Genomic DNA, 24,323 nt, shown 5'->3' on the forward strand with positions numbered 1-24,323 from the left:
CTTCCCTAAAGACATTGTGGGTTAACCATAGCACGTGGACTGCAAACGTTCAAGAAGGCAGCTGGGAGTGGGCCCAACCAGCAATGCCCATATCCCATTAATTAAAAATACCAGATAGAACTACAAAATTAATTTCTTGATCCCAGGAACAGTTCCCGATACCAGAAATATTTCCTGATCTCAGAGACAGCTCCTGAGTCCAGAGATATTTCCTGTTCCCATGGTCATGTTCCCAACTTTGGGGATACCTCTTGACTCTACAAATTCCAGAGACTACCTCATGCTGAGGACATACCCCAATCCCAGTTAAAGGTCTCATTCCCAGGGTTTTCCTGATTCCAACAGAAATATTCTCATGTCAGCAATATTGTCTGATTCCAGAAAAATCTCCCAATTGCAGCAAGAGCTCTCGACCCTAGAAATCCCCACAGCTATCACTTGATCCCAAAGACAGCTCCCAATGCCAGGGACAGCTTCCCTTCCCAGACCACAATATAAGCTGTAGGGTCATTTCTTTGAACAAAAAAATACAGCCGAGATGATTGACAGCTGAATTGAGCTGATTCTGGAATTCAAGGAAACAGAGAATGGGAACATGAAAGGATGCATTAACAAATTACGAATGAGGGAAAAGTGAGCTGGGAATTGTCAGTGGAGGGGAGGAAAATGAGCAGAAGCAGTTTTTTAAGCCTGCAAATGTTGTTTGAATCCTCTTTTTAACAATGTGAAAATATTTTAATTATAATGTTTCTCACAGATCACCAGAGCAAGCCAAATCTTCTCCTTCCTGACACAGAATCTACAACAGCTGGATAATCTTGCCTCTTACCACCTCCACCACCAACCCCCCCCCCCCCCCCCCCCCCCGCAATCTCTGTGTGGACTCTTCCTGTGGGATGGTGTATGTGCGAGAGAGGAGGAAACAGTGACTGTGGTACCCAGATCGTTCAGCCTGCATCCCAGCTAGCTGTACCCAGCATCCAACAGAGATTGTGGCATCGATCCCTCGCTGAACAGTCAGGTAAGAAAGAATAAAAATCTCACTGCAATTCATCTACCTTTACATTTCAAAAAGAAAATAAAATGCAAAATTATTATTTTTGTTTTGGAATGTCAGAGGGAGTAATTTCTGATATCTCTGCTGCCTGTTTGTCAGCGTGGCCATTTTGTTCTAAGCATCCTTGAATGTTTTTTTTCAGGCTTTACATTTTGTGGAAAGATTTATTTTAACAGCTCTGTGATTTGGTTGTTCATGTTAATTGTAACAGTGTAATGGCAGTCATGTGATTCACAGGAATTGAAACATGAAGCTGTGATTTGAGAGAGATGGGACTGATGGAATGGACTGTTAATTTGACCTTGTCAGTGCTGATTATTGTCACCCTGTACACCCAAAACTCTCCCCATACTATACATCTCTCAGTTCTCTGAGAGAACTTGTACATCCAGATTTTAAAAGAAATGAGCTCTGCTAACATCATCTGATTATGTTTAACATACAATCAGATTGGGCAGTGCAGACATGCTGTGCTTCAAGGCCTGCTCTTGTTAATATCTGGCTTTAGAAATGTTTGAGAAAGATCTTTTGCTTCCTCAGTGTGTGAATCTTCAGGATGGTTTGAATTGTAGGCTGTGTGACAGTAATGCAGGCTGAGGTTGAAATGGTGCGAGGTTCTAGTTAAAGTGACACATGGCATGTTTCAGATTGTGCTGCTGTTTTTGTGTGTCGTTCTGATGATTTATCTCCCTGATTAAACTGCTCTTTGTGGGGATAAACACGCAGCTGGGGAGACAAGCCAAAGAAACCTTGGTACAGCAGGCATGGTGCCTTCTTGTTGCCAGCTATTCCTAGGCTTCTGTCCCTGTCATGCAATTCAAGAGAATTGCCCCCAGGGCACTCAGTGGACACAGGGCTGCTCAGCATAATGCGACATTACAATGTGACTGGGTATTAGGAAATGAGGAGCATTGCAGGGGCTTACAGCTAGAAAAACAAGGAGCAAAAGAGTGGAGAAGGGAGGTGGTGATGTGGACAGACAGGACTTAGAGGGAACAGAGGAGAGAAAAACAATGGTAGGGATAGGAATGCATGAGGGAGAGATGGACAGAGAAAGACAAAAAAAAATGGAGACAGGCGCAGAAAAGGAAAAGATCATGAGATGAAGGAGGAGGGAGAAGAAATAAAATTACAGAATAAGAGTGGAGGTGAAGAAGTGCAACAAGAGTTAAGGAAAGAGACAGTTAGCAGAGAGAAGGAGAGATGGCATTAAAATGGAGATATAATAGACATACCAGGGTAGGAAGTGAAATTTCCTTCAGATCAAGGTGAATTCCTCAGCACCACCATCTTCTCCTTTGCTTTTGATCCCAGATAACAATTTGGAATTTTTGGCAGTTACCATAGAGCTGGAACTTAAAAACCTGACCCACAGAAGTATCGCAGCCTCTTCCACAGAAGCCGTTCCTGGCATCGACACACTTCTAAGATAATGAGCACAAGATCATTGGACATACAAATGACAAGAGCACACCACCATTTAAAGCCATTCCCCTCTTAAATTAATCAGGTCATCAATGGTTTTATTCTCTCCTTCTCTTGTTGTTGTCCACATGGTTTAAAGACTCTGATTTTCAAGAGGGTACTCATCACAAGGTTTACAAAGGGAAGTCCAAATAGGGGCCCAGGAGACTATATTAATAACAGATACCTGGCAGTGAAACACATACTGGGATCTAACTGAGAGATTTGGGATATTTATATGCAGAGTAACCAATACCCAGGTGGGAGTTACAGACTGAAATCTAATTGAGGAGTTTGGGGTAGTTTATATACAGAATAACAGATACCTGGGAGTGAGTTACAGACTGGAATCTAACCAAGGGGTTTGGAGTGGTTATAATAGGAATCCCTGAAAGTTGCCACCCAGGTTAATGGGTTGTTAAGAAGGTGTACAGTGTGTTAGGTTTTATTGGTAGCAGGATTGAGTTTCGGCGCCCTGAGGTCATGTTGCAGCTGTACAAAACTCTGGTGCGGCCACACTTGGAGTATTGCGTACAGTTCTGGTGGCCGCATTATAGGAAGGATGTGGAAGCATTGAAAAGGAGCAGAGGAGATTTACCAGGATGTTGCCTGGTACGGAGGGAAGGTCTTATGAGCAAAGGCTGAGGGACTTGAGGCTGTTTTTGTTAGAGAGAAGAAGGTTAAGAGGCGACTTAATAAAGACTTACAAGATGATCACAGGATTAGATAGGACGGACAGTGAGAGCATTTTTCCTCGGATGGTGATGGCTAGCACGAGGGGACATAGCTTTAAATTGAGGGGTGATAGATACAGGACAGACGTCAGATGTAGGTTCTTTACTCAAAGAGTAGTAAGGGTGTGGAATGCCCTGCATGCAATGGTAGTAGACTTGCCAACTTTAAGGGCATTTAAATAGTCATTGGATAAACATATGGATGATAATGAAATAGTGTAGGTTAGATGGGCTTCAGATGGGTTTCACAGATTGGCGCAACATCGAGGGCCTGTACCGCGCTGTATTGTTCTATGTTCTAACAGATACCCAGGAGTGAGTTACAGACTGGAATCTAATTGAGAGGTTCAGCGTGGTTTATATACAGAATAACAGATACCCGGGAGTGAGTTACAGACTGGAATCTAATTGAAGGGTTCAGGGTGGGTTATATACAGAATAACAGATACCCGGGAGTGAGTTACAGACTGGAATCTAATTGAAGGGTTCAGGGTGGGTTATATACAGAATAACAGATACCCGGGAGTGAGTTACAGACTGGAATCTAATTGAGGGGTTCAGCGTGGTTTATATACAGAACAACAGTTACCTGGGAGTAAGTTACAGACTGGAATCTAATCAAGGGGTTCAGTGTGACTTATATATAGAATAACAGATACCCGGGAGGGAGTTTACAGACTGGAATCTAATTGAGGGTTTCAGGGTGGTTTATACGCAGAATAACAGATATTCGGGAGTGAGTTACAGGCTGGAATCTAATTGAGGGTTTCAGGGTGGTTTATATACAGAATAAGAGATACCTGGGAGTGAGTTACAGACTGGAATATAATTGAGGGGTTCAGGGTCATTTATATACAGAATAACAGATACCCGGGAGTGAGTTCCAGACTGAAATCTAATTTAAGGGGTTCAGTGTGATTTGTGTATAGAATAACAAATACCCGGGAGTGAGTTACAGACTGGAATCCAATCAAAGGGTTTGGGGTGCTTTAGATATAGAATAACAGATACCTAGGAGTGAGTCGTAGACTGGAATTAAACAAAGAAGTGCAGAGGGGCTGGGTTTATATATAGAGTAACAAATACCCAGGAAGGATTTACAAACTGGAATGTAATCAAGAGGTTTGGGGCGATTTATGTATGGAATAATAGGTACCAGAGCGAGAGTTATGGACAGGAATGCAATTAAGAGGTTTGGGGAGATTTATACATTGAATAACGGATACAGGCTGGAGTCATACCATAGGCTTTAGGTGGGTTATTTATAGAAAAGCACATATCTGGGAGTTAGTTACAGGCTAGAAACTGATTGAAAGATGTGGGATGATTTACATCCAGTACATCTGATACCTGGGACTGAGTTACCGGCTAGAAACTAGATGGGTTTCAGTAGATCCAGATATAGAATATAGATATCGATCAGTCTAGAATTTAACTGATGGATGTGGGGGACTCTGTGTATATATATATATATATATATATATATATATATATATAACAGATATCCGGCAGTCAGTTACAGCATGGAATCTAATTGTGCTGTTTCAGTGGTATATATACACAAACTAACAGACTCCAGGAGTGTGTTACAAACCGGAACCTAATCAAGGGTTCAGGTGGTCTATTTATAGAATAACAGACATTGGGAATGAGATATAAACTAGAATCTAACCGAGGGGTTTGAGGAGATTATACATAGATACAGAATCTGGGAGTGAATGATAGGCTGGACTATCATCAAGGAATTCATGTGGTTTACATATAGAATAACAGATACTCCTGAGAAAGGCGAGTTGGGCCTTCATGTGGCATAGTCGTATTTTCACTATCCCTGGGCCTGGGTTCAAGTCCTATTTGTTCCAGCAATGTGTAATAATATCTTTTAGCTAGTTGATTAGAAAAATAGGTTAAAAATCCCTTAATAAGGTAAAGTCACCACAGTCCAACCGGCCAATAGGGCTGCTCTCTCTCTCTCATTGGGGAGAGAGAAAGAGAGAGAGAGAGAGAGAGAGAGAGAGAGATGACTGGTGGTGGGTTTCACCCAGCAAGTGAACAGGTTGAGAAGGAGAATGCTTCTTGCTAACCTTAGCTAGAGCAGGAATTGAACCCAAGCTGTTAGTGTCACTCTGTATCGGGGACCAGCTGTCCAGCCAAATGAACTAAACTGACCCCAATCCCCGAGTAGGGTGGAGACTAGAATCAAAATAAGGGGTTGATGTAGTTTTTATATAGAATAACAGACTGAATATACTCAAGGGGCTCAGATGGTTTCCAAATGAAGTCACAGTTACTCAGGTGTGAGGTACAGACTGGAATCCATTTAAGGGGTTCAGGGTGGTTTATATGTAGAGTAACAGATACCACAGGATTCACTTACCAGCTGGAATATAATTGACGGGTTTGAATGGTTTAATATAGAATATCAGATATCCAGCAATGAGCTACAAACTGGAAACTGAACAAGTGATTTGGGTTACGGTGTGTGTATGTAGAATAACAGAGACCCGACAGTGAGGTACAGACTGGAATCTATCAGTGGTTCAGGAGTAGGAGGGAAAAGAATAACGTATACCTCGGAATAAACCACAGAGAAGAAACTAATTGAGTTTTTTCAGGGATGGGGCATAGATATAGAGTGACAGATACCTCTGAGGTACAGGCTGAAATCAAATTGAGGGGTTTGGAGGATTTATAACTAGTTTAAAGACTGACATTGGGCAAATAACATTCATTCCATACAAGAACCAGGCCATGATCAGTCAATCTAACTATCATTCTTAACATTCAAAGGCTTTACCATCATTGAATCTTTCACTGTAAACATCATGAGGGTTACCAAAGACCAGAAACTGAACTGAATTAGTCATACAAATACATTGGCTACAAGAGCAGGCCAGATGCTAGGAATCCTGCAGCAAGTAACTCACCTCCTAACTCCTCAAAGCCTGTCCACTGTCTACAAGGCACAGGTCAGGAGTGTGATGGAATACCCCCACTTGTCTGGATGGGTGCAACCTCAACAACACTCAAGAGCATCCAGGACAAAGCAGCCCGCTTGATTGGTATCACATCCACAAGCATCCATTCCCTCCACCACCAACACTCAGGAGCTGCAGTGTGTACCATCTACAAGATGCACTGCAGAAATTTGCCTAGACTCCTTATACTGTAAAATAGCTCCAAAGAGACAATTATCCTGTCACCAAGTCACCCCTTATTTACTTTTGGGGAGTCCTTGACACTGATCCAGCTCCCTCAGAGTCAGCTGTCAGAGTGAACAGGATGTCTGACACTGCTGTTCTTATCTGTCAGTCAAGGCTCCCTGATTGGACGAGGTTAACAGCCCCAATCAGGGAACTCAGATTCCATTAGGTCCACCTGGCCGCTCTCATTACAATCACAAGATCACTCCCCCTCTGAATCTGAGGACATAGCTAGTCTTTTTTTTAGATCCTCCTGGTGTGTTTAAGCATCGGGTCAGCTTCTTCTCACTCTGTCTCTGTGACAGGCAGCCTGTAACGCACAATAGCTCACCTTTTTCACCAACAGCATCTTGGAAAAAATTCATTCTCCTCTTCAGGTAGCAAAGACATTGAGGCTATGACATTTGCCGTGTCTATCTCAGATTCCAAGGTTTCTTGAATACTTAACGGAGAGGGAGGACACACATGTTCCAGAACATTTGGAAAGGCTATCAAGCACATTTTGCTTCCTCACCACTGGCGAGTTTGCATAGTCCATGTGTTTGGTCAGGACTGTTATACCAACCTGAACCTTATATCACACAGGACCTGACCTCACGTTTTTTAACCCATGCAGGGAGATTCCCATGGCTTCTACATCAAACTTTGTCCCTCACAGTAAACTGTCGCTTTTGCTTAGTGCAGTCTTCAGTCTTGCATTGACCATCCTGACATAACCTCAATGCTGTACAGGCAGGTATTAACGAGTTTTGAGGAGATTTGTAGCAGGTATTGCACGATCTCACTTGGGATCCTTGTGTGTGCCAACACCTTAGAGGATGAAGCTGTTTCATTACTTCCCTGAAGGCTATGGCTTGTGTACACAACCATTTGCAAGGCTGACCCTTTATTAGGAGTTGCTGTGAAGTTGCAAAGATGGAGGCCAGATTATGTATGAACTTTCATAGTAATTCACAAGCCAAAGGGAAGGCCTCAGCTCCGGTACAGACATGGGAGCCAGGCACTTTTGATAGCCTTCACTTTACTTTCCAATGGGTGTAACCCCATCTTGTCAACTCTGTAGCCCAAGTAGGTCAATTGGGGTCACAGAACACACAGTTTTCCCTTCTAAGGCATATGCCCGCCTGAGAGAAATGTCTAAGGACAAGGTCCAGGTCTCCTAAGTGCTCCTTATTGGTATTCCCTGTTATTAGCAAATCATCTGGATAAATGGTGACCTGGGATGGACCTCATAAAATGTTCTCCATCATCTGCTCATAATATCTCTAATGGCAGTCTCATTTATTGGTACAAACCCTTATAGGTAGTAATTGTAGCATACTTCAGGGAATCCGCATCTAACTGCAATTGCAGGGTTCATGTCCAGTTTTGTGAAGGACAGCACCTCTGCCAGCTTTCTGTATAAATCCTCTATGTGTGGGATTGGGTATTTATCCAGCTGTGAAAAACAGTTTGCTGTTTGTTTAAAATACCCACAAAGGCAAACTGACCTTTCAGGATTCACAATCGGTAAAACCAGTGCTGCCAATTCTGTGAGCTGGACAGGTTTGATGATTCCTTCGCTCTCCAGCCTCTTGATTTCTGCCTTTACTTTTAAATAGCACTCGGTGGGCCTTGCAGAATCGTGGAATTGTTTCCTGGTCAACATGCAACGTGGCATTGGCTCTTTCGATAGTCCTTAGCTTCGAGGTATTTAATTAAGACTTCACTTAGGCAGCCATTTTCTAATTGAAAAATATTGAGCTAATCTAGGTAAATCTTTCGCAACCAATTTTGCCCCATCAAGGCTTTTACTACAATCAGTGGTAACTGAACAAGCTGCTTCTCATAAGACACTGGAACTGAAGTTGTACCCTTAATCTATAAAAGTTTCCTGATATGGGTTCTCAGTATACCCGGGTTCTTGCGCAAATGTAAGTGTAGGAGTCCAGTGTCAATTTTGTTAAAGACTGGTTCTGCGATCACTGAAATAGCCGCACTAGAATCGACCTCCATTAGAACTGATTGACCTGATGGTGTTAGGGTTATAGATGGCACATTATAGCATATTATAGCACATTATAGATGGCACACATTGTTGCCACAATGCATTTAATGTTCGAGGAAGTAATGTTGAGTCATGCAGTTATGCAGATGTACAGCATGGAAACCCTTCGGTCCAGCTCGTCCATTGCTCATCAGATATCTTAGATAAATCTAATCCCATTTGTTAGCAATTGGCCCATATTCTTCTAAACACTTCCTATTCATATACCTATCCAGATGCCTTTTAAAGTTGTAATTGTACCGGCCTCCACCACTTCCTCTGGCAGCTCATTCCATATGCACACAACCCTCTGTGTGAACAAGTTCCCCCTTTGGTCTCTTAAATCTTTCCCGCTCACCTTAAACCTATGTCCTCTAGTTTTTGATTCCCCCACTACAGGGAAAAGACCTTCAGAGATAATGGGAACTGCAGATGCTGGAGATTCCAAGATAATAAAGTGTGAGGCTGGATGAACACAGCAGGCCAAGCAGCATCTCAGGAGCACAAAAGCTGACGTTTCGGGCCTGGACCCTTCATCAGAGAGGGGGATGGGGGGAGGGAACTGGAATAAATAGGGAGAGAGGGGGAGGCGGACCGAAGATGGAGAGTAAAGAAGATAGGTGGAGAGGGTGTAGGTGGGGAGGTAGGGAGGGGATAGGTCAGTCCAGGGAAGACGGACAGGTCAAGGAGGTGGGATGAGGTTAGTAGGTAGCTGGGGGTGCGGCTTGGGGTGGGAGGAAGGGATGGGTGAGAGGAAGAACCGGTTAGGGAGGCAGAGACAGGTTGGACTGGTTTTGGGATGCAGTGGGTGGGGGGGAAGGGCTGGGCTGGTTGTGTGGTGCAGTGGGGGGAGGGGATGAACTGGGCTGGTTTAGGGATGCAGTGGGGGAAGGGGAGATTTTGAAACTGGTGAAGTCCACATTGATACCATGTGGCTGCAGGGTTCCCAGGCGGAATATGAGTTGCTGTTCCTGCAACCTTCGGGTGGCATCATTGTGGCAGTGCAGGAGGCCCATGATGGACATGTCATCAAGAGAATGGGAGGGGGAGTGGAAATGGTTTGCGACTGGGAGGTGCAGTTGTTTGTTGCGAACTGAGCGGAGGTGTTCTGCAAAGCGGTCCCCAAGCCTCCGCTTGGTTTCCCCAATGTAGAGAAAGCCGCACCGGGTACAGTGGATGCAGTATATCACATTGGCAGATGTGCAGGTGAACCTCTGCTTAATGTGGAATGTCATCTTGGGGCCTGGGATGGGGGTGAGGGAGGAGGTGTGGGGACAAGTGTAGCATTTCCTGCGGTTGCAGGGGAAGGTGCCGGGTGTGGTGGGGTTGGAGGGCAGTGTGGAGCGAACAAGGGAGTCACGGAGAGAGTGGTCTCTCCGGAAAGCAGACAGGGGTGGGGATGGAAAAATGTCTTGGGTGGTGGGGTCGGATTGTAAGTGGCGGAAGTGTCGGAGGATAATGCGTTGTATCCGGAGGTTGGTAGGGTGGTGTGTGAGAACGAGGGGGATCCTCTTGGGGCGGTTGTGGCGGGGGCGGGGTGTGAGGGATGTGTCGCGGGAAATGCGGGAGACGCGGTCAAGGGCGTTCTCAATCACCGTGGGGGGGAAGTTGCGGTCCTTAAAGAACTTGGACATCTGGGATGTGCGGGAGTGGAATGTCTTATCGTGGGAGCAGATGCGGCGGAGGCGGAGGAATTGGGAATAGGGGATGGAATTTTTGCAGGAGGGTGGGTGGGAGGAGGTGTATTCTAGGTAGCTGTGGGAGTCGGTGGGCTTGAAATGGACATTTCAAGCCCACCGACTCCCACAGCTACCTAGAATACACCTCCTCCCACCCACCCTCCTGCAAAAATTCCATCCCCTATTCCCAATTCCTCCGCCTCCGCCGCATCTGCTCCCACGATAAGACATTCCACTCCCGCACATCCCAGATGTCCAAGTTCTTTAAGGACCGCAACTTCCCCCCCACGGTGATTGAGAACGCCCTTGACCGCGTCTCCCGCATTTCCCGCGACACATCCCTCACACCCCGCCCCCGCCACAACCGCCCCAAGAGGATCCCCCTCGTTCTCACACACCACCCTACCAACCTCCGGATACAACGCATTATCCTCCGACACTTCCGCCACTTACAATCCGACCCCACCACCCAAGACATTTTTCCATCCCCACCCCTGTCTGCTTTCCGGAGAGACCACTCTCTCCGTGACTCCCTTGTTCGCTCCACACTGCCCTCCAACCCCACCACACCCGGCACCTTCCCCTGCAACCGCAGGAAATGCTACACTTGTCCCCACACCTCCTCCCTCACCCCCATCCCAGGCCCCAAGATGACATTCCACATTAAGCAGAGGTTCACCTGCACATCTGCCAATGTGATATACTGCATCCACTGTACCCGGTGCGGCTTTCTCTACATTGGGGAAACCAAGCGGAGGCTTGGGGACCGCTTTGCAGAACACCTCCGCTCAGTTCGCAACAAACAACTGCACCTCCCAGTCGCAAACCATTTCCACTCCCCCTCCCATTCTCTTGATGACATGTCCATCATGGGCCTCCTGCACTGCCACAATGATGCCACCCGAAGGTTGCAGGAACAGCAACTCATATTCCGCCTGGGAACCCTGCAGCCACATGGTATCAATGTGGACTTCACCAGTTTCAAAATCTCCCCTTCCCCCACTGCATCCCTAAACCAGCCCAGTTCATCCCCTCCCCCCACTGCACCACACAACCAGCCCAGCCCTTCCCCCCCACCCACTGCATCCCAAAACCAGTCCAACCTGTCTCTGCCTCCCTAACCGGTTCTTCCTCTCACCCATCCCTTCCTCCCACCCCAAGCCGCACCCCCAGCTACCTACTAACCTCATCCCACCTCCTTGACCTGTCCGTCTTCCCTGGACTGACCTATCCCCTCCCTACCTCCCCACCTACACCCTCTCCACCTATCTTCTTTACTCTCCATCTTCGGTCCGCCTCCCCCTCTCTCCCTATTTATTCCAGTTCCCTCCCCCCATCCCCCTCTCTGATGAAGGGTCCAGGCCCGAAACGTCAGCTTTTGTGCTCCTGAGATGCTGCTTGGCCTGCTGTGTTCATCCAGCCTCACATTTTATTATCAGGGAAAAGACCTTGCCTAGTTACCCTATCCATGTCCCTCATGATTTTATAAACCTTAATAAAATCACCCCTCTGCCTTCGACACTCCAGGGAAAATAATCCCAGCCTATTCAGCCTTTCCCTATAGCCTAAACCTCCAACCGTGGCAACATCCTTGTAAATTTTTTCTGAACCCTTTCATGTTTCACAACATCCTTCCTAAAGCAGGGAGACCAGAATTGCATGCAGTATTCCATAAATGGCCTAACCAATGTCCTGTACAGCTGTAACATGGCCTCCCAACTCTTACACTCAATGCACTGTCCAATAAAGGCAAGCATACCAAATGCCTTCGTCACTATCTTATCTACTTGTGACTCCACTTTCAAGGAACTACGAACCTACATGCCAAGGTCATTTTGTTCAGAAAACTCTCCAGGACCTTGCCATTAAGTGTATAAGTCCTGCCCTGATTTGCCTTTCCAAAATGCAGCACTCCATCTGCCACTCCTCAGCCCACTGGCCCATCTGATCAGGATCCTGTTGTACTCTGAGGTAACCATCTTTGCCATCCACTATACCTCCAAATTTGGTGTCAACTGTAAATTTACTAACCTTACCTCCTACGCTCATGTCCAAATCATTTATATAAATGACAAAAATCAGTGGACCAGCACCAATCCTTGTGGCACACCACCGGTTGCTAGTCTCCAGTCTAAAAAACAATCCTCAACCATCACCCTCCGTCTTCTACCTTTGAGCTAGTTCTGTAACCAAATGGCAATCATATAGACTAGTTCCTCCTGGATGGTATTGCACTTTTTTAGTGTTGTTGGAGCTGCACTCATCCAAACAAGTGGGAAGTATTCCATTACACGACTGAGTTGTGTCTTGTAGCCAGTAGATTGGTTTTGGGGAATCAGGAGCTGAGCTACTCACTGCAGAATTCCTAACCTCTGATCTGCTCTTGTAGCCACAGTATTTATCTGGCCAGTTCAATTCAGTTTCTGTCAATTGTTGAATATTGATAATTGTGGATTCAGTGGTGATAAAGCCATTGAATGTAATGGGCAATAGTTAGATACTCTCTTTCTGTAGATGGTCATTGCCTGGCATTTTTTGGCACAAATATATCTTGCCAATTGCCAGCTCAAGCTCGAATGTTATTCAGGTTTTCCTGTATATAACGTGGGCTGAATTATAATGCGCAAGGAAACACTGTTTCCAGTACTGGAACACAGATACCTGGACAACATTTAAAGAATGAACCGTGATCTGGAATGTACTACCTCTCATTCTCCCGTTGTCAATCTTAAACATTGTCACTAATTCCATTGCCCCTTTCACCTCTTCAGCCACATCTCTCTCTGTCCTTGTTTTCATGCTTTCTGTCATCTGTCACTCTCTTTCTGATCTTGTTCCCCTCTGCCCCATCTTTTTCTCTTTCTGCTCCATCTTTCTCTCTACCATATCCCTTTCTTTGGCCCTCACAGACTCATAGACGTTTACTGTACAAATGAAGGCCATTCCGCCATCATAATCTTATACACCTCTGTCAGATCTTCTCCCAACCTTTGCTGTTCTAAGGAGAGTAACACCAATCTATCCATTCATTCCTCATAGTTCAAACCCTCTGTCGCAGGCAACATCTTTGTAAATCTCTGCACCCTTTAATGCATTCACATTCTGACCAGAACCCCACACAATACACCTGATGTGGCCTAATGAGCACTTTATACAGATACAACATAATCTCCTCACTCTTGTATTCTCTACCTCAGCTAATAAAGGCAGGTATTCCAAATGTCTTCTTAACCACCTTTATCTACATGCCATGCTACCTTCAGAGACCCGTAGATCTGCTTAACAAGGTCCCTCTGATCTTCAGTACCATCCAGGATTCTACCATTCATTGTTATAGTCTCTTGCCTTGTTAGGCCTCTCCAAGTGCAATACTTCAAACTTTTCTTGATTGAATTCCATTTGCCATGAACCTGCCATCATCTTTCTCCTGCACTTTACGGCTATCTTTCTCACTATTTATCACCCGACTAATTTTTGTGTCGTCTGCAAACTTTTTGATGATACCCTCCCCCACTAGTTTAAGTCCAAATCATTCATATTTACCACAAGTGGTAAGGGCCACAGCACTAAGCACTACGGAACCCCATTGGAAACAAACTTCCATTCACAGAAACATCCCTTCACCGTCATCCTCTGCTTCCTGCCTCTCAGCCAACTTTGGATCCAAAGTGCCTCTTTGCCTTGGATCCCATGAGCTCTTACTTTCTTGACCAGTCTGCCATGAGGGATCTTATCAAAAGCCTTGCTTAAAGTTCATGTAGACCAAATCAAATGCGTTAGCTTCACCCCGGTTACCACCAAAAAGAATTTAATAAAATTTGTAAAACCCGATTTTCCCCTAACACATCCTTGCTGATTACATGTGATTAATCGTATTTGAGTGCAGATATATTCTGTCCCTCAGCATTCTTTCTAATAACTTCCCCATGAGCCAGATTAGATTAACTGGCTTGTATTTTCCAGGTCTATCCCTTGATCCTTTTAAACAATGGGATAATGTTAGTAGTCCTCCAGTTTTCTGAATCCTCAGGTGTCACCAGAGAGGGTTTAAAAATTATTACCAGAGCCCCTGCTATCTCCTCCCTTGACTCTCTCAACAGCCTGGTATATACCTTACTGGGCCTGCAGATTTATCCAGTTCTGAAGCTGCTAAGTTCATTAGTAACTCCTCTCGCTATGTTAATTTCTTTCAATACTTCACAGTCCTCCATCCTCATCATCCTTTTCCATTGTGAAAACCAATGTAAAATATTCATTGTGGACTGAGCCTAGATCTTCTGGGGTCCACATGCACATTAGCTCTGTAGTCCCTAATAAGTCCCATGATCCCTAGTTATTGTCTTGCTCTTTATGTAGTTAAAAAGTCCTGTTGGATTTTCCTCTATTCTATTGGCCAATGCTTTCTTATGCAGTCTCTTTGCTTTTCTAATTTCCTTATTATGATCCCCCTCCCCTGAACTTCATATACTTCTCTGGGGTCTCTGCCTTGGTGAACATTTGGTATCTGCTGTAAGCTTCTCTTTTCTTCTGAAATCTAACCTTTGTGTCGCTTGACATCCAGGGTTCTCTGATCTCTCGCTCTTTGTCACTCTTTCATGTCTCTGCCCCTGCCTCATCTTTCTTGGTCCCCTGACACTCTCTCTGCCTTTGTCTTTTTCTCTCCACCCATCTCTCTCTGCAGATCCCTGTATCTCATTCTGTCTGTCTGTTTCTGCCTCTCCCTCTGTCTCTAGTTCAGTCTCTCTCTATCCCCGTTCTGTCTGTCTGTGCCCAGTTTTCCTCTCTGTCTCTGCCCTCTGATGTGAAGCTGTATGCATTGCATGGTAAAGGTCAGCCCCACATTACCCAGCTTGAGAGGATAATGCCATGCAAATACTGGATATTCTACCTAACCATCAGCTGTCTCTAATCCACCCACTGGTCAGCTATCTAATGCTGTGAAATTGTCATCCAAAAAATCTAGTCTTTGTGCAATATTCCATCCCTCACTCCTGTGGACTGTTTTCTGTCAAGATTCACACTGGTATGATTGAGCTTTCACATGGCTGTATATTGGAGCCAGGCTGCAAAATACCTTGGCATGGTTCAACAATTCTGCCTCCTATAGTTGAACAGCTCTGCACAAACTGTTCTAAGTCCATGTTGGTTTCACTGTGACTAATGAAATTCATTTGACTGTTCTTTTCTTTTTTTTTAGGATCTGCTGAGCCAGCAATTAATACAGCTGCCCTGCTGTCTACAAGAGATTGAGCTCATTGTGACAAACTACTCTACTCCGTAATATACTGCCTAGATTTTAAGTCACTATGTATATCTCTGTCTTTGTGTGATCATCTGTTGCTCTTTCTGCTGGACTTCTACTTGTTCTCCTGGCTCGTTTCCCACTTCCACTCCAGACTCAGCTCCTATTTGTTCTCCTGGGTCAGCTTCTGCTTGAACTCCATCTTGATTCCTGTTTGCTTTCCCACACGCTCTCCTTGTCCAACTCCTGCCTATTCCACTGAGACTGTACATCTGGAACCCAAGTGCCCTGTGACTACTTCACTCAGGTTTCACTCCTGAATGTAATTAGCACGGACGAATTTGCTGAAAGTCCCTTCACATCTCCTAAGCCAGGTTGCTATGGATGACAACTTCAAAGACCGGACAGCCTTCATCAGAGGGGCCAAGGACATTGCCAAGGAGGTGAAGCGGCAGGCAGCTAAGAAGGTGGCCAAAGGTACAGACCGACTCCACGATGAATACAGTCGGCGCTCCTACACACGATTCCAGGAAGAGGACGATGACGATGATTACCAGCCACAATATAGCTATTCACGTGGAAACGACGAAGAAGGAGGCTCAAGTGATGCCACTGAGGGCCATGATGAGGAAGATGAGATCTATGAGGGGGAATATCAGGGTATTCCCCATGCCAACAAGATGGCAGATGACCACATTGCGAGCACGCAGCCCATGGTGGATGATTTCAGGGACTATGAGGAGATGGAAGGTGAACGGGAGAAGGAGAAGGAACAGCTGGCCCAACAGTATGAGCTTATCTTACAGGAGTGTGGTCATGGCCGCTTCCAGTGGACATTATACTTTGTTCTAGGCCTGGCTCTCATGGCAGATGGGGTGGAGGTCTTTGTGGTTGGATTTGTGCTGCCAAGTGCTGAGAAGGACATGTGTTTATCTGACTCCAACAAGGGCATGCTCGGTAAGTGCAAGGAAAATTCAATCCAAAATTGTTCCAACAGAATCACTGGAATTCACAGAAGTATGTACTACATAGCCTGGGCTGTGCTCCACTGTGTTTGTCTGTTGCCTCTGTATGTGCCTAGGAGTCCAGGACCCTGTGCGTGTGTGTGTGTGTGTGTGTGTGTGTGCCCACGACCCTGCACCACTTTGTGTGTGTGGGTCCAAGACCCTGGTCCACACAGTGTGGATGTGTGGGTCCAAGACACTTCTCCTATGTGTGTGAGCGACTGTGCTTCATCTCTGCTCCATACTCTATAAGTGGGAGATTCAACACCCTGCCCCACCCTATGTGTGGGGCTTCAAGACCTTGGTCCATCCTCTGTCTATGTGTCAAGCAGAGCAGATCCAAGGGATCATACACAGAGCAAAGTAGAGCACCTGTGCAAACACAGTGGAGAAAGCCTTCAAATGTGCCCCCTCCCTGTCTCTGTCTCTCACTTACAGACACACACACGTGCATACACAGCAGATCATTGATTGAGATTGTTCACATGCTCAAGGTGTTTTAGAGGCTGTTAGTGTCGCAGTTTGTAATCAGCTGTGTTGCACCTCACAGTGACAGTGACCCACTCTTCAGGGACATACAATAATAAACAGAGGACACACTAAATCAGGGCAGCCCAATGCCATTCATATATCCTTTATCCACTCACTGCAACTCAGAAATGGAATGCTGTCTCAGGGGTCCTCATCACTTCGAGGCTGTGAAACAGAATTATATATTTTCACTGCCGTAACTGATTAGCTATCCCCTACATGCCTCCCAGGCTCATCCTTTGAATGATTTCAAGTTACAGAAACTAGAATTTGGAAGGCAAGCCAGGTGTCATAGAATAGTCAATTCTAGAGGTAACAAAGGCCTAAATAATGAGGTTTTCAGTAGTAGGTTGGTTGAGATTGCTGAAATGGGACAATGTTCTGGTGGAAAAACACTTGCTTGGTTATTAAGCAGATCTCCAGTCAGATGCTCATCTCAGGGTCAAAGGTGGTGCAAAATTTCAAATGGAATGGTCAGCCTCATTTATCTGGGAGACCAGTAGAAGTTGGGACTGAAGAACAGAATTTGTGTTGGTAACCCAAGCTAATGGCTTTAGCCTTCCCAATTTTTAACTGGATGAAATGTCTTTTCATCCATTAGAGATTAACAGATCCACTGTGTGTGATCAAGGAAAAGGAGAATATAATCAAACAATAAAAGAGTCTATGATTCCTGTCAGGAGAATTCTTTGTGAGAATCAGGCCAAATGCAATTAAGTTGATAGGGGAAATGAAGAGGAAAATAAGACCGACAGAGAAAGAGTATGGGGAACAGAATGACAGTTAATATAGAAGCCAGAAAGTTTAGCAACATGTAAATCAAAAATCAGTCATAAGCAGCAGAATGGGTCCTATTCAGGACAAAAAAGATTAAGGAAAGTGAGCGGTGGCGATCATAGAATCAAAGAATCCCCTCAGTGTGGAAACAAGCTATTCGGCCCAACAAGTTCACACCAAACCTGTGAAGAGTATCCCACCCAGACTCATCCCTCCTACCCTGTCCCAGTAATCCTGTTTTTTCCATGGCTAGTCCATCTAGCCTGCACATCCCTGATACTATGGGCAAATTAAAGGGTTTGTCGTAATCTTCCAGTCTTCTCCAACCATGGTGGGGGGAGATTCCAGAAGACTGGAAAATGGGAAATATAATACCATTATTGAAGAAAGAGTGTTAAGGTATTCTTATTTAAATTCTGAAGAAGGGTCACTGGACCCAAAACATTAACTCTATTTTCTTTCCACAGATGCTGCCAGACCTGCTGAGCTTGTCCAGCAACTTGTTTTTGTTTCTGATTTTCAGCACCTGCAGTTCTTTTGAGATTTTTTCCTGGTTAAGTACTGGCCAGTCAATTTCTCATCACTGTTAGGAGAGTTTTTAGAAACAATAATGCAGGAGCAGGAGAGCAGGTATGAGGAGAGGTTTGTATTGGGTATGGAGGTTAGCATGAATTTGTAAAAGGCAGAATAATTACATTCCAGATTTTGAAGAAGTTCCAGAGAAAGCAGATGAAGGAAATGCATTGTTGTTTACAAATGTTGTTGATTTTCAGTAAGTGTTTAACAATGTACCGCCACATAAAAATCAGGTTAACAAAATTGAAGTTCACAAAATAGGTGAATCAGTTGGTTAAAAAAGGGCTTAAAACAGTGAGTTGTGTTATATGAGTGTTTCTTAGACTACAGGGTGACAGGCAGTGGCATTCTCCCAGGGTCATTCCTTTGATGTACATTAATGCCGTGGAATGTAGAGTAACACATCAAAATCTGCGGATGATACCAATGATTCTTGAAGCTGCGATGGTGATGATGATTCAATTTCACTGCAAACAGACACAGAGATACTAGCTGGATGGGCAGGCTAGCTACGGGTGGAATTTAATGTAGAATGTCAGGAGGTCAGGAGGAACTTCTTCACCCAAAGGGTTGTGAATCTGTGGAATTTTCTGCCCAGTGAAGTGGCTGAAGCTACCTCGCTGAATGTTTTTAACGCAAGGCTAGATACATTTTTGAACAGTAAAGGAATTAAGGGTTATGGTGAGCGTGTGGGTAAGTGGAGCTGAGTCTCAAAAGGATCAGCCATGATCTTATTAAATGATGGGGCAGGCTCGAGGGGCCAGAAGGCCTACTCCTGAACCTAGTTCTTACGTTGTTACATAATGCATTTCAGTGATGCAGTGAATGCTGAAGATCAGGAACTTGCTAACTACAAGGGTATTGGAAGCAGAGGCCATCAGTGTATTTGAAAAGAAATTCAGAAAAATGAACCTTCAAGAATTCAGGGACAGACAGGAGGTATAACACTAAGCAAGTGAACTGATGACCCTGGTTCTGCGTCAAAATGACCAATACCTTCAGACTAACAGCCCTGTAAGATTTCTACTCCCCTGCTGCATCCTGACACTGCCTAGAACTCACCATGTATTTCCAGTAAGACCCTTATAATTTGGAAACTTTGTGGGAACCTAAAGTCAATATAAATCAGAAAAAGCAGGGCATTGAGTTATGAGACTTGGTATGGGATGGAGAGAATACTGCTCGCTAAGCTACAGAAAAAAAAGTAAAGCATGTAGTTGATCAGTGTGTTAGGTTAAGGATAGCCTGCAAAGAGGTTGAGCTAGTTTGGTAGCTGGGTGTGTACTGAGTGTCTCTTTCTGAAGAAGGGTCTAGGCCTGAAACAGCAGGCTTCCTGCTCGGCCTGCTGTGTTCATCTAGCTCTATACCTTGTTATCGCTTTCTGACTGTTCTTTGTTTCTCTGTTGCAGGGCTGATTGTGTATTTGGGGATGATGGTGGGGGCCTTCCTTTGGGGAGGTCTTGCAGACAGAATGGGCCGCAGGCAGTGTCTGCTCATCTCTCTCTCAGTAAACAGTGTCTGTGCTTTCTTCTCATCCTTTGTGCAAGGATACGGGACCTTCCTCTTCTGCAGACTTCTGTCTGGTGTTGGGTAATGTAGACCTGCTCTGTTTCCTTACATCTTTTATAGACAATAGACAATAGGTGCTGGAGTAGGCCATTCGGCCCTTCGGGCCAGCACCACCATTTATTATGATCATGGCTGATCATCCAGAATCAGTATCCTGTTCCTGCCTTATCCCCATAACCCTTGATTCCACTATCTTTAAGAGACAATAGACAATAGGTGCTGGAGTAGGCCATTCGGCCCTTCGAGCCAGCACCACTGTGTCTGTCTATCTCTTTCTTGAAAGTATCCAGAGAGTTGGCCTCCACTGGCTTCTGGGGCAGAGCATTCCATATATCCACCACTCTCTGGGTGAAGACATTTTTCCTCAACTCTGTTCTAAATGGCCTACCCCTTATTTTTTAAACTGTGTCCTCTGGTCCTGGACTCACCCATCAGCTGAAACGTGCTTCCTGTCTCCAGTGTCCAATCCCTTAATAATCTTATACGTCTCAATCACATCCCCTCTCATCCTTCTAAACTCAAGAGTATACAAGCCCAGTTGCTCCAATCTTTCAACATATGATAGTCCCGCCATTCCAGGAATTGACCTTGTGAACCTACGCTGCACTCCCTCAATAGCAAGAATGTCTTTCCTCAAATTGGGAGACCAAAACTGCCCACAATACTCCAGGTGCGGTCTTACCAGGGCCCTGTACAGCTGCAGAAGGACCTCTTTGCTCCTATACTCAATTCCTCTTGTGATGAAGGCCAGCATGCTATTAGCTTTCTTCACTACCTGCTGTACCTGCATGCTTGCTTTCATTGACTGATGTACAAGAACACCTAGATCTCGTTGTGCTTCCCCTTTACCTAACTTGACTCCATTGAGACAGTAATCTGCCTTCCTGTTCTTGCCAGCAAAGTGTATAACCACACATTTATCCACTTAAACTGCAACTGCCATGCATCTGTCCACTCACCTACCCTGTCCATGTCACCCTGTATTCTAATAACATCCTCCTCACATTTCACACTGCCACCCAACTTTGTGTCATCAGCAAATTTGCTAATATTACTTCTAATGCCTTTGTCTATATCATTAATATATATCGTAAACAGCTGCGGTCCCAGCACCAAACCTTGTGGTACCCCGCTGGTCACTGCCTGCCATTCCGAAAGGGACGCGTTTATCACTACTCTTTGCTTCCTGTCGGCCAGCCAATTTTCAATCCAACTCAGTATTTTGCCCCCAATACCATGTGCCCTAATTTTGTTCACCAATCTCCTATGCGGGACTTTATCAAAGGCTTTCTGAAAGTCCAGGTACACTACATCCACTGGGTCTCCCTTATCCATCTTCATAGATACATCCTCTTGCGCTGAGAGCTGTGTTATGTTAGCCTGCCCTCCCTGATGCACATTAGCTTCAAAAACAACCCCAGATTGTGATTCTATATGGAGGCGGGATGAATGGACCATTCCTTTCACTTGCCTAATGAAGGTTCACAATTGGAATGGAAAGTACCTGTCATCCCTGGTTTAGAGAGAGAGAGTGAAATTAGCCAAGGTACCTGTTCCTGTTTACTGTCCACCAACCCCTACAGCAGAGACAGAGGGGAAATCAGCCAGAGTTCCAGCTCCTGGTCACTCCCCACTGACCCCTATAATTAGTGACAGAGGGAGAAATCAACCAGGGTTCCTGCTCCTGATCATTGTCCAGTAACCCCCAGCGTAAAGAAGTCATTTTTGCATTCTCTTTATTTTTGGATAAAGGACCAAAAATTGATGATACTGCCTTATACAAAGGAGGCTATACAAAGAAATGTTTGTAGTTTTAAAAATCATGTTTACTGAAGTTCATTGAGTGCTCTCTGCAAATTTCCTTTTGGAAGAAAAAACAGTAGATAAAATCCCTTCAGATGCACTGAATGGGAAAATCCTCAACCAGTGAACAAGAGACTGGGATTTGGTGAATCGAAAACCTGTCATTAGTTGCATGGACTTGGAAGGAGCCAAAAGGAAAGAACTCATTTGACATCTGTAATCCAGCCTGGTGCTAGAACTGTGCTTCTCCAATGATTTTTCCCTAACCAATCAATTCTATGTCTTATCTCTATATATCTGTTTCTTTTAAAGGGGGAGAGTTTAAGTTATGGAGTTGGTTATAAGTTCGCAATTCATGATTTTTTTCCTGACAATGGGTTATAAACAGTTTAATTACAATAAGCAGCAATTTCCTTGTTATTGAAAATCCTGATGTGCATATTCTTTTAACCCGAACTAGACGGTGAAAGAAAATTGTGCAATTTGGCATTTTAATCTAACTTTCACATTTGTAATGATTCCGGAAATAGTGGGGCTTGATTTCCAGTGGATTACTCCTGAGACTGATGGCATTCGGTGAGATAGATAAGGGAAATCAGACAAGGTCCTGCTCCTGATCACCATCCATTTGCACCTGAAAAGAAAGAATGTGCACATATCTACTGTGTTTGTATAAGTATGTACATACCATGTCTCTGCATCCATATTTATCATCCATATCTGTGTATGCTTGTTTGAATTTATCTGTCCACTTGTCTGCACCTGTTATCTGTGTGTATGCCTATCTCTGGGAGTGTGCTTGGTTATTTGCATGAATGGGCATGTGATATGGTGATACTGTCACTGGAAGAGTAACCGAGTAGCCATGGTTAATGGTTTGGGTATTTAAGTTAGAATTTCAATTCAGTTAATAAAATGCTGGAATTAAAAGCTAACGTCATTATCAATTCCTGTAAAAAGTCACCTAATTCACTGCAGGGTAGGGAATCTGCTGACTTTAACTGGTCTAGTTTACAAGTGACACCAGATGCACAGCAATGTGACTTGATTCTTAAGGGCCCCTCAGAAATGGCTGAGCCAGTTACTCAGTTCTAGGACAATAGGGATGGATAAACAAATACTGGGCTCATCAATAACACCCTCGATGTGTGGAAAAATAAAGAGAAATGTCTGTGTATATCTGCTGATGACAGGACACACTTAAACCTAAGTGGAAGGTCTACGAATTGAAACAATCAGCAATCCTGTGATATGGAGCAGAGGCACGAGTATCGTTGAAGATTTGATAATGACACTAAACAGGCACAGGAGATTGTTGTGTAACCAAGGCTTTTTCATTTACTTGCTCTAGAATCGGTGGTTCCATTCCCATTGTGTTTTCTTACTTCTCGGAGTTCCTCGCCCAGGAGAAGCGAGGGGAGCACCTAAGCTGGCTTTGCCTGTTCTGGATGATTGGAGGAATTTATGCCTCAGCAATGGCGTGGGCCATCATCCCTCATTATGGTAAGAGCATCAAAGTCAGGTCCAAGAGCTACACAATAAATATCAAGCCAACTTGGATTGGAGTATTGAGGATGGGTCAAGGACTAGACAATAATGCAAGGAGTTAAAGGCCAATGTCACAATCATGGTATTTAAAACTAGGTGTGGAATTACAGCATAGTTCTCAGGAAGCAGATGCACCACCAGTCTGCTTAATACAGATAAATTGTGCCGTTCTTGTATGGGGAGTGTTTGATGGGAACATTGTCAAAGAAGTTTCACTCCATATCTAACCACATGCTGTACATGTGCTGGGAATGTTTGATGGGGACAGTGAAAAGGGATTATTACTCTATCAAACCCCATTCTGTACTGTTGCTGGGAAACTAATTAATACTGATATATTGCACTGAATCACTTGATACATGTTTATAAGATGATGAGATGCAGGATAGAGTGGATAATCAGAGACTTTTCCCAGAGTGGAAATGACTAATACGAGGGGACATAATTTTAAGGTGATTGGAGGAAGGTATTGGGGAGATGTCAGAGGTAGGTTCTTCGCACAGAGAGTGATGAATATGTGGAATATGCTGCCAGCAGTGGTAGTGGAGTCACATACTTTACAGATTTTTAAACGACTCTTGGATAGGCACATGGAGGATAGTAAAATGTAGGGTATGCAGAGAAGATTGATCTTAGTAGGATAATAGATCAGCGCAACATCGTGGTCTGAAGGGCCTGTACGTGCTGTACTGTTCTATGTCCTATAATCAATGAATCAATGCTGCTTGAGCTTTGTCTAAGGTAAGGACCAGTTTGCACTGTATCATTGAACCCTTAGAAAATGCAACAACGTTGAAACTGTCCTTCTATGTAACACTCTGTCTCCCTCTCTTTTCTCTGAACTTTCTCTATCATTTCTCCCATACCCCTGAACTACTTACCTGCTTACTATTTTACTCCATTCTTCCTCCAAATTGGCTTCTTAATTTCATATCAACACCTCTGTTCTCCTTTATTTTACTTTAATGTCATGCACTCCCCTCTTTTCCATCCTTCATCTCTTTTCTGTTACTATCCTTTCCCTTCCCATCTTGCTCCATCCCCACATCCCATCTTCATTCAATTCCCTGAATTCCCTGCATTGCCTCACTTCAATCATTCTCCTCCATT

The 24,323-nt window shown here is 44.5% G+C and overlaps 1 protein-coding gene across 1 annotated transcript in view; it reads left to right on the plus strand.

Moving 5' to 3' along the window:
• The first annotated feature begins 891 nt into the window (after nucleotides 1-891).
• LOC125449752 (synaptic vesicle glycoprotein 2A-like) overlaps nucleotides 892-24,323 on the plus strand; it is a 33,509-nt gene continuing 10,077 nt past the window's right edge. The window contains exons 1-4 of the mRNA XM_048525627.2: nucleotides 892-1,021; nucleotides 15,361-16,362; nucleotides 19,703-19,883; nucleotides 23,017-23,168. Of these exons, the coding sequence (XP_048381584.1) occupies nucleotides 15,786-16,362; nucleotides 19,703-19,883; nucleotides 23,017-23,168 (910 nt within the window). The 5' untranslated portion in view covers nucleotides 892-1,021; nucleotides 15,361-15,785. The remainder of the gene's footprint in view (nucleotides 1,022-15,360; nucleotides 16,363-19,702; nucleotides 19,884-23,016; nucleotides 23,169-24,323) is intronic.

Source organism: Stegostoma tigrinum, chromosome 47, assembly GCF_030684315.1.
Source record: "Stegostoma tigrinum isolate sSteTig4 chromosome 47, sSteTig4.hap1, whole genome shotgun sequence".
Classification (NCBI taxonomy): Eukaryota; Metazoa; Chordata; class Chondrichthyes; order Orectolobiformes; family Stegostomatidae; genus Stegostoma; species Stegostoma tigrinum.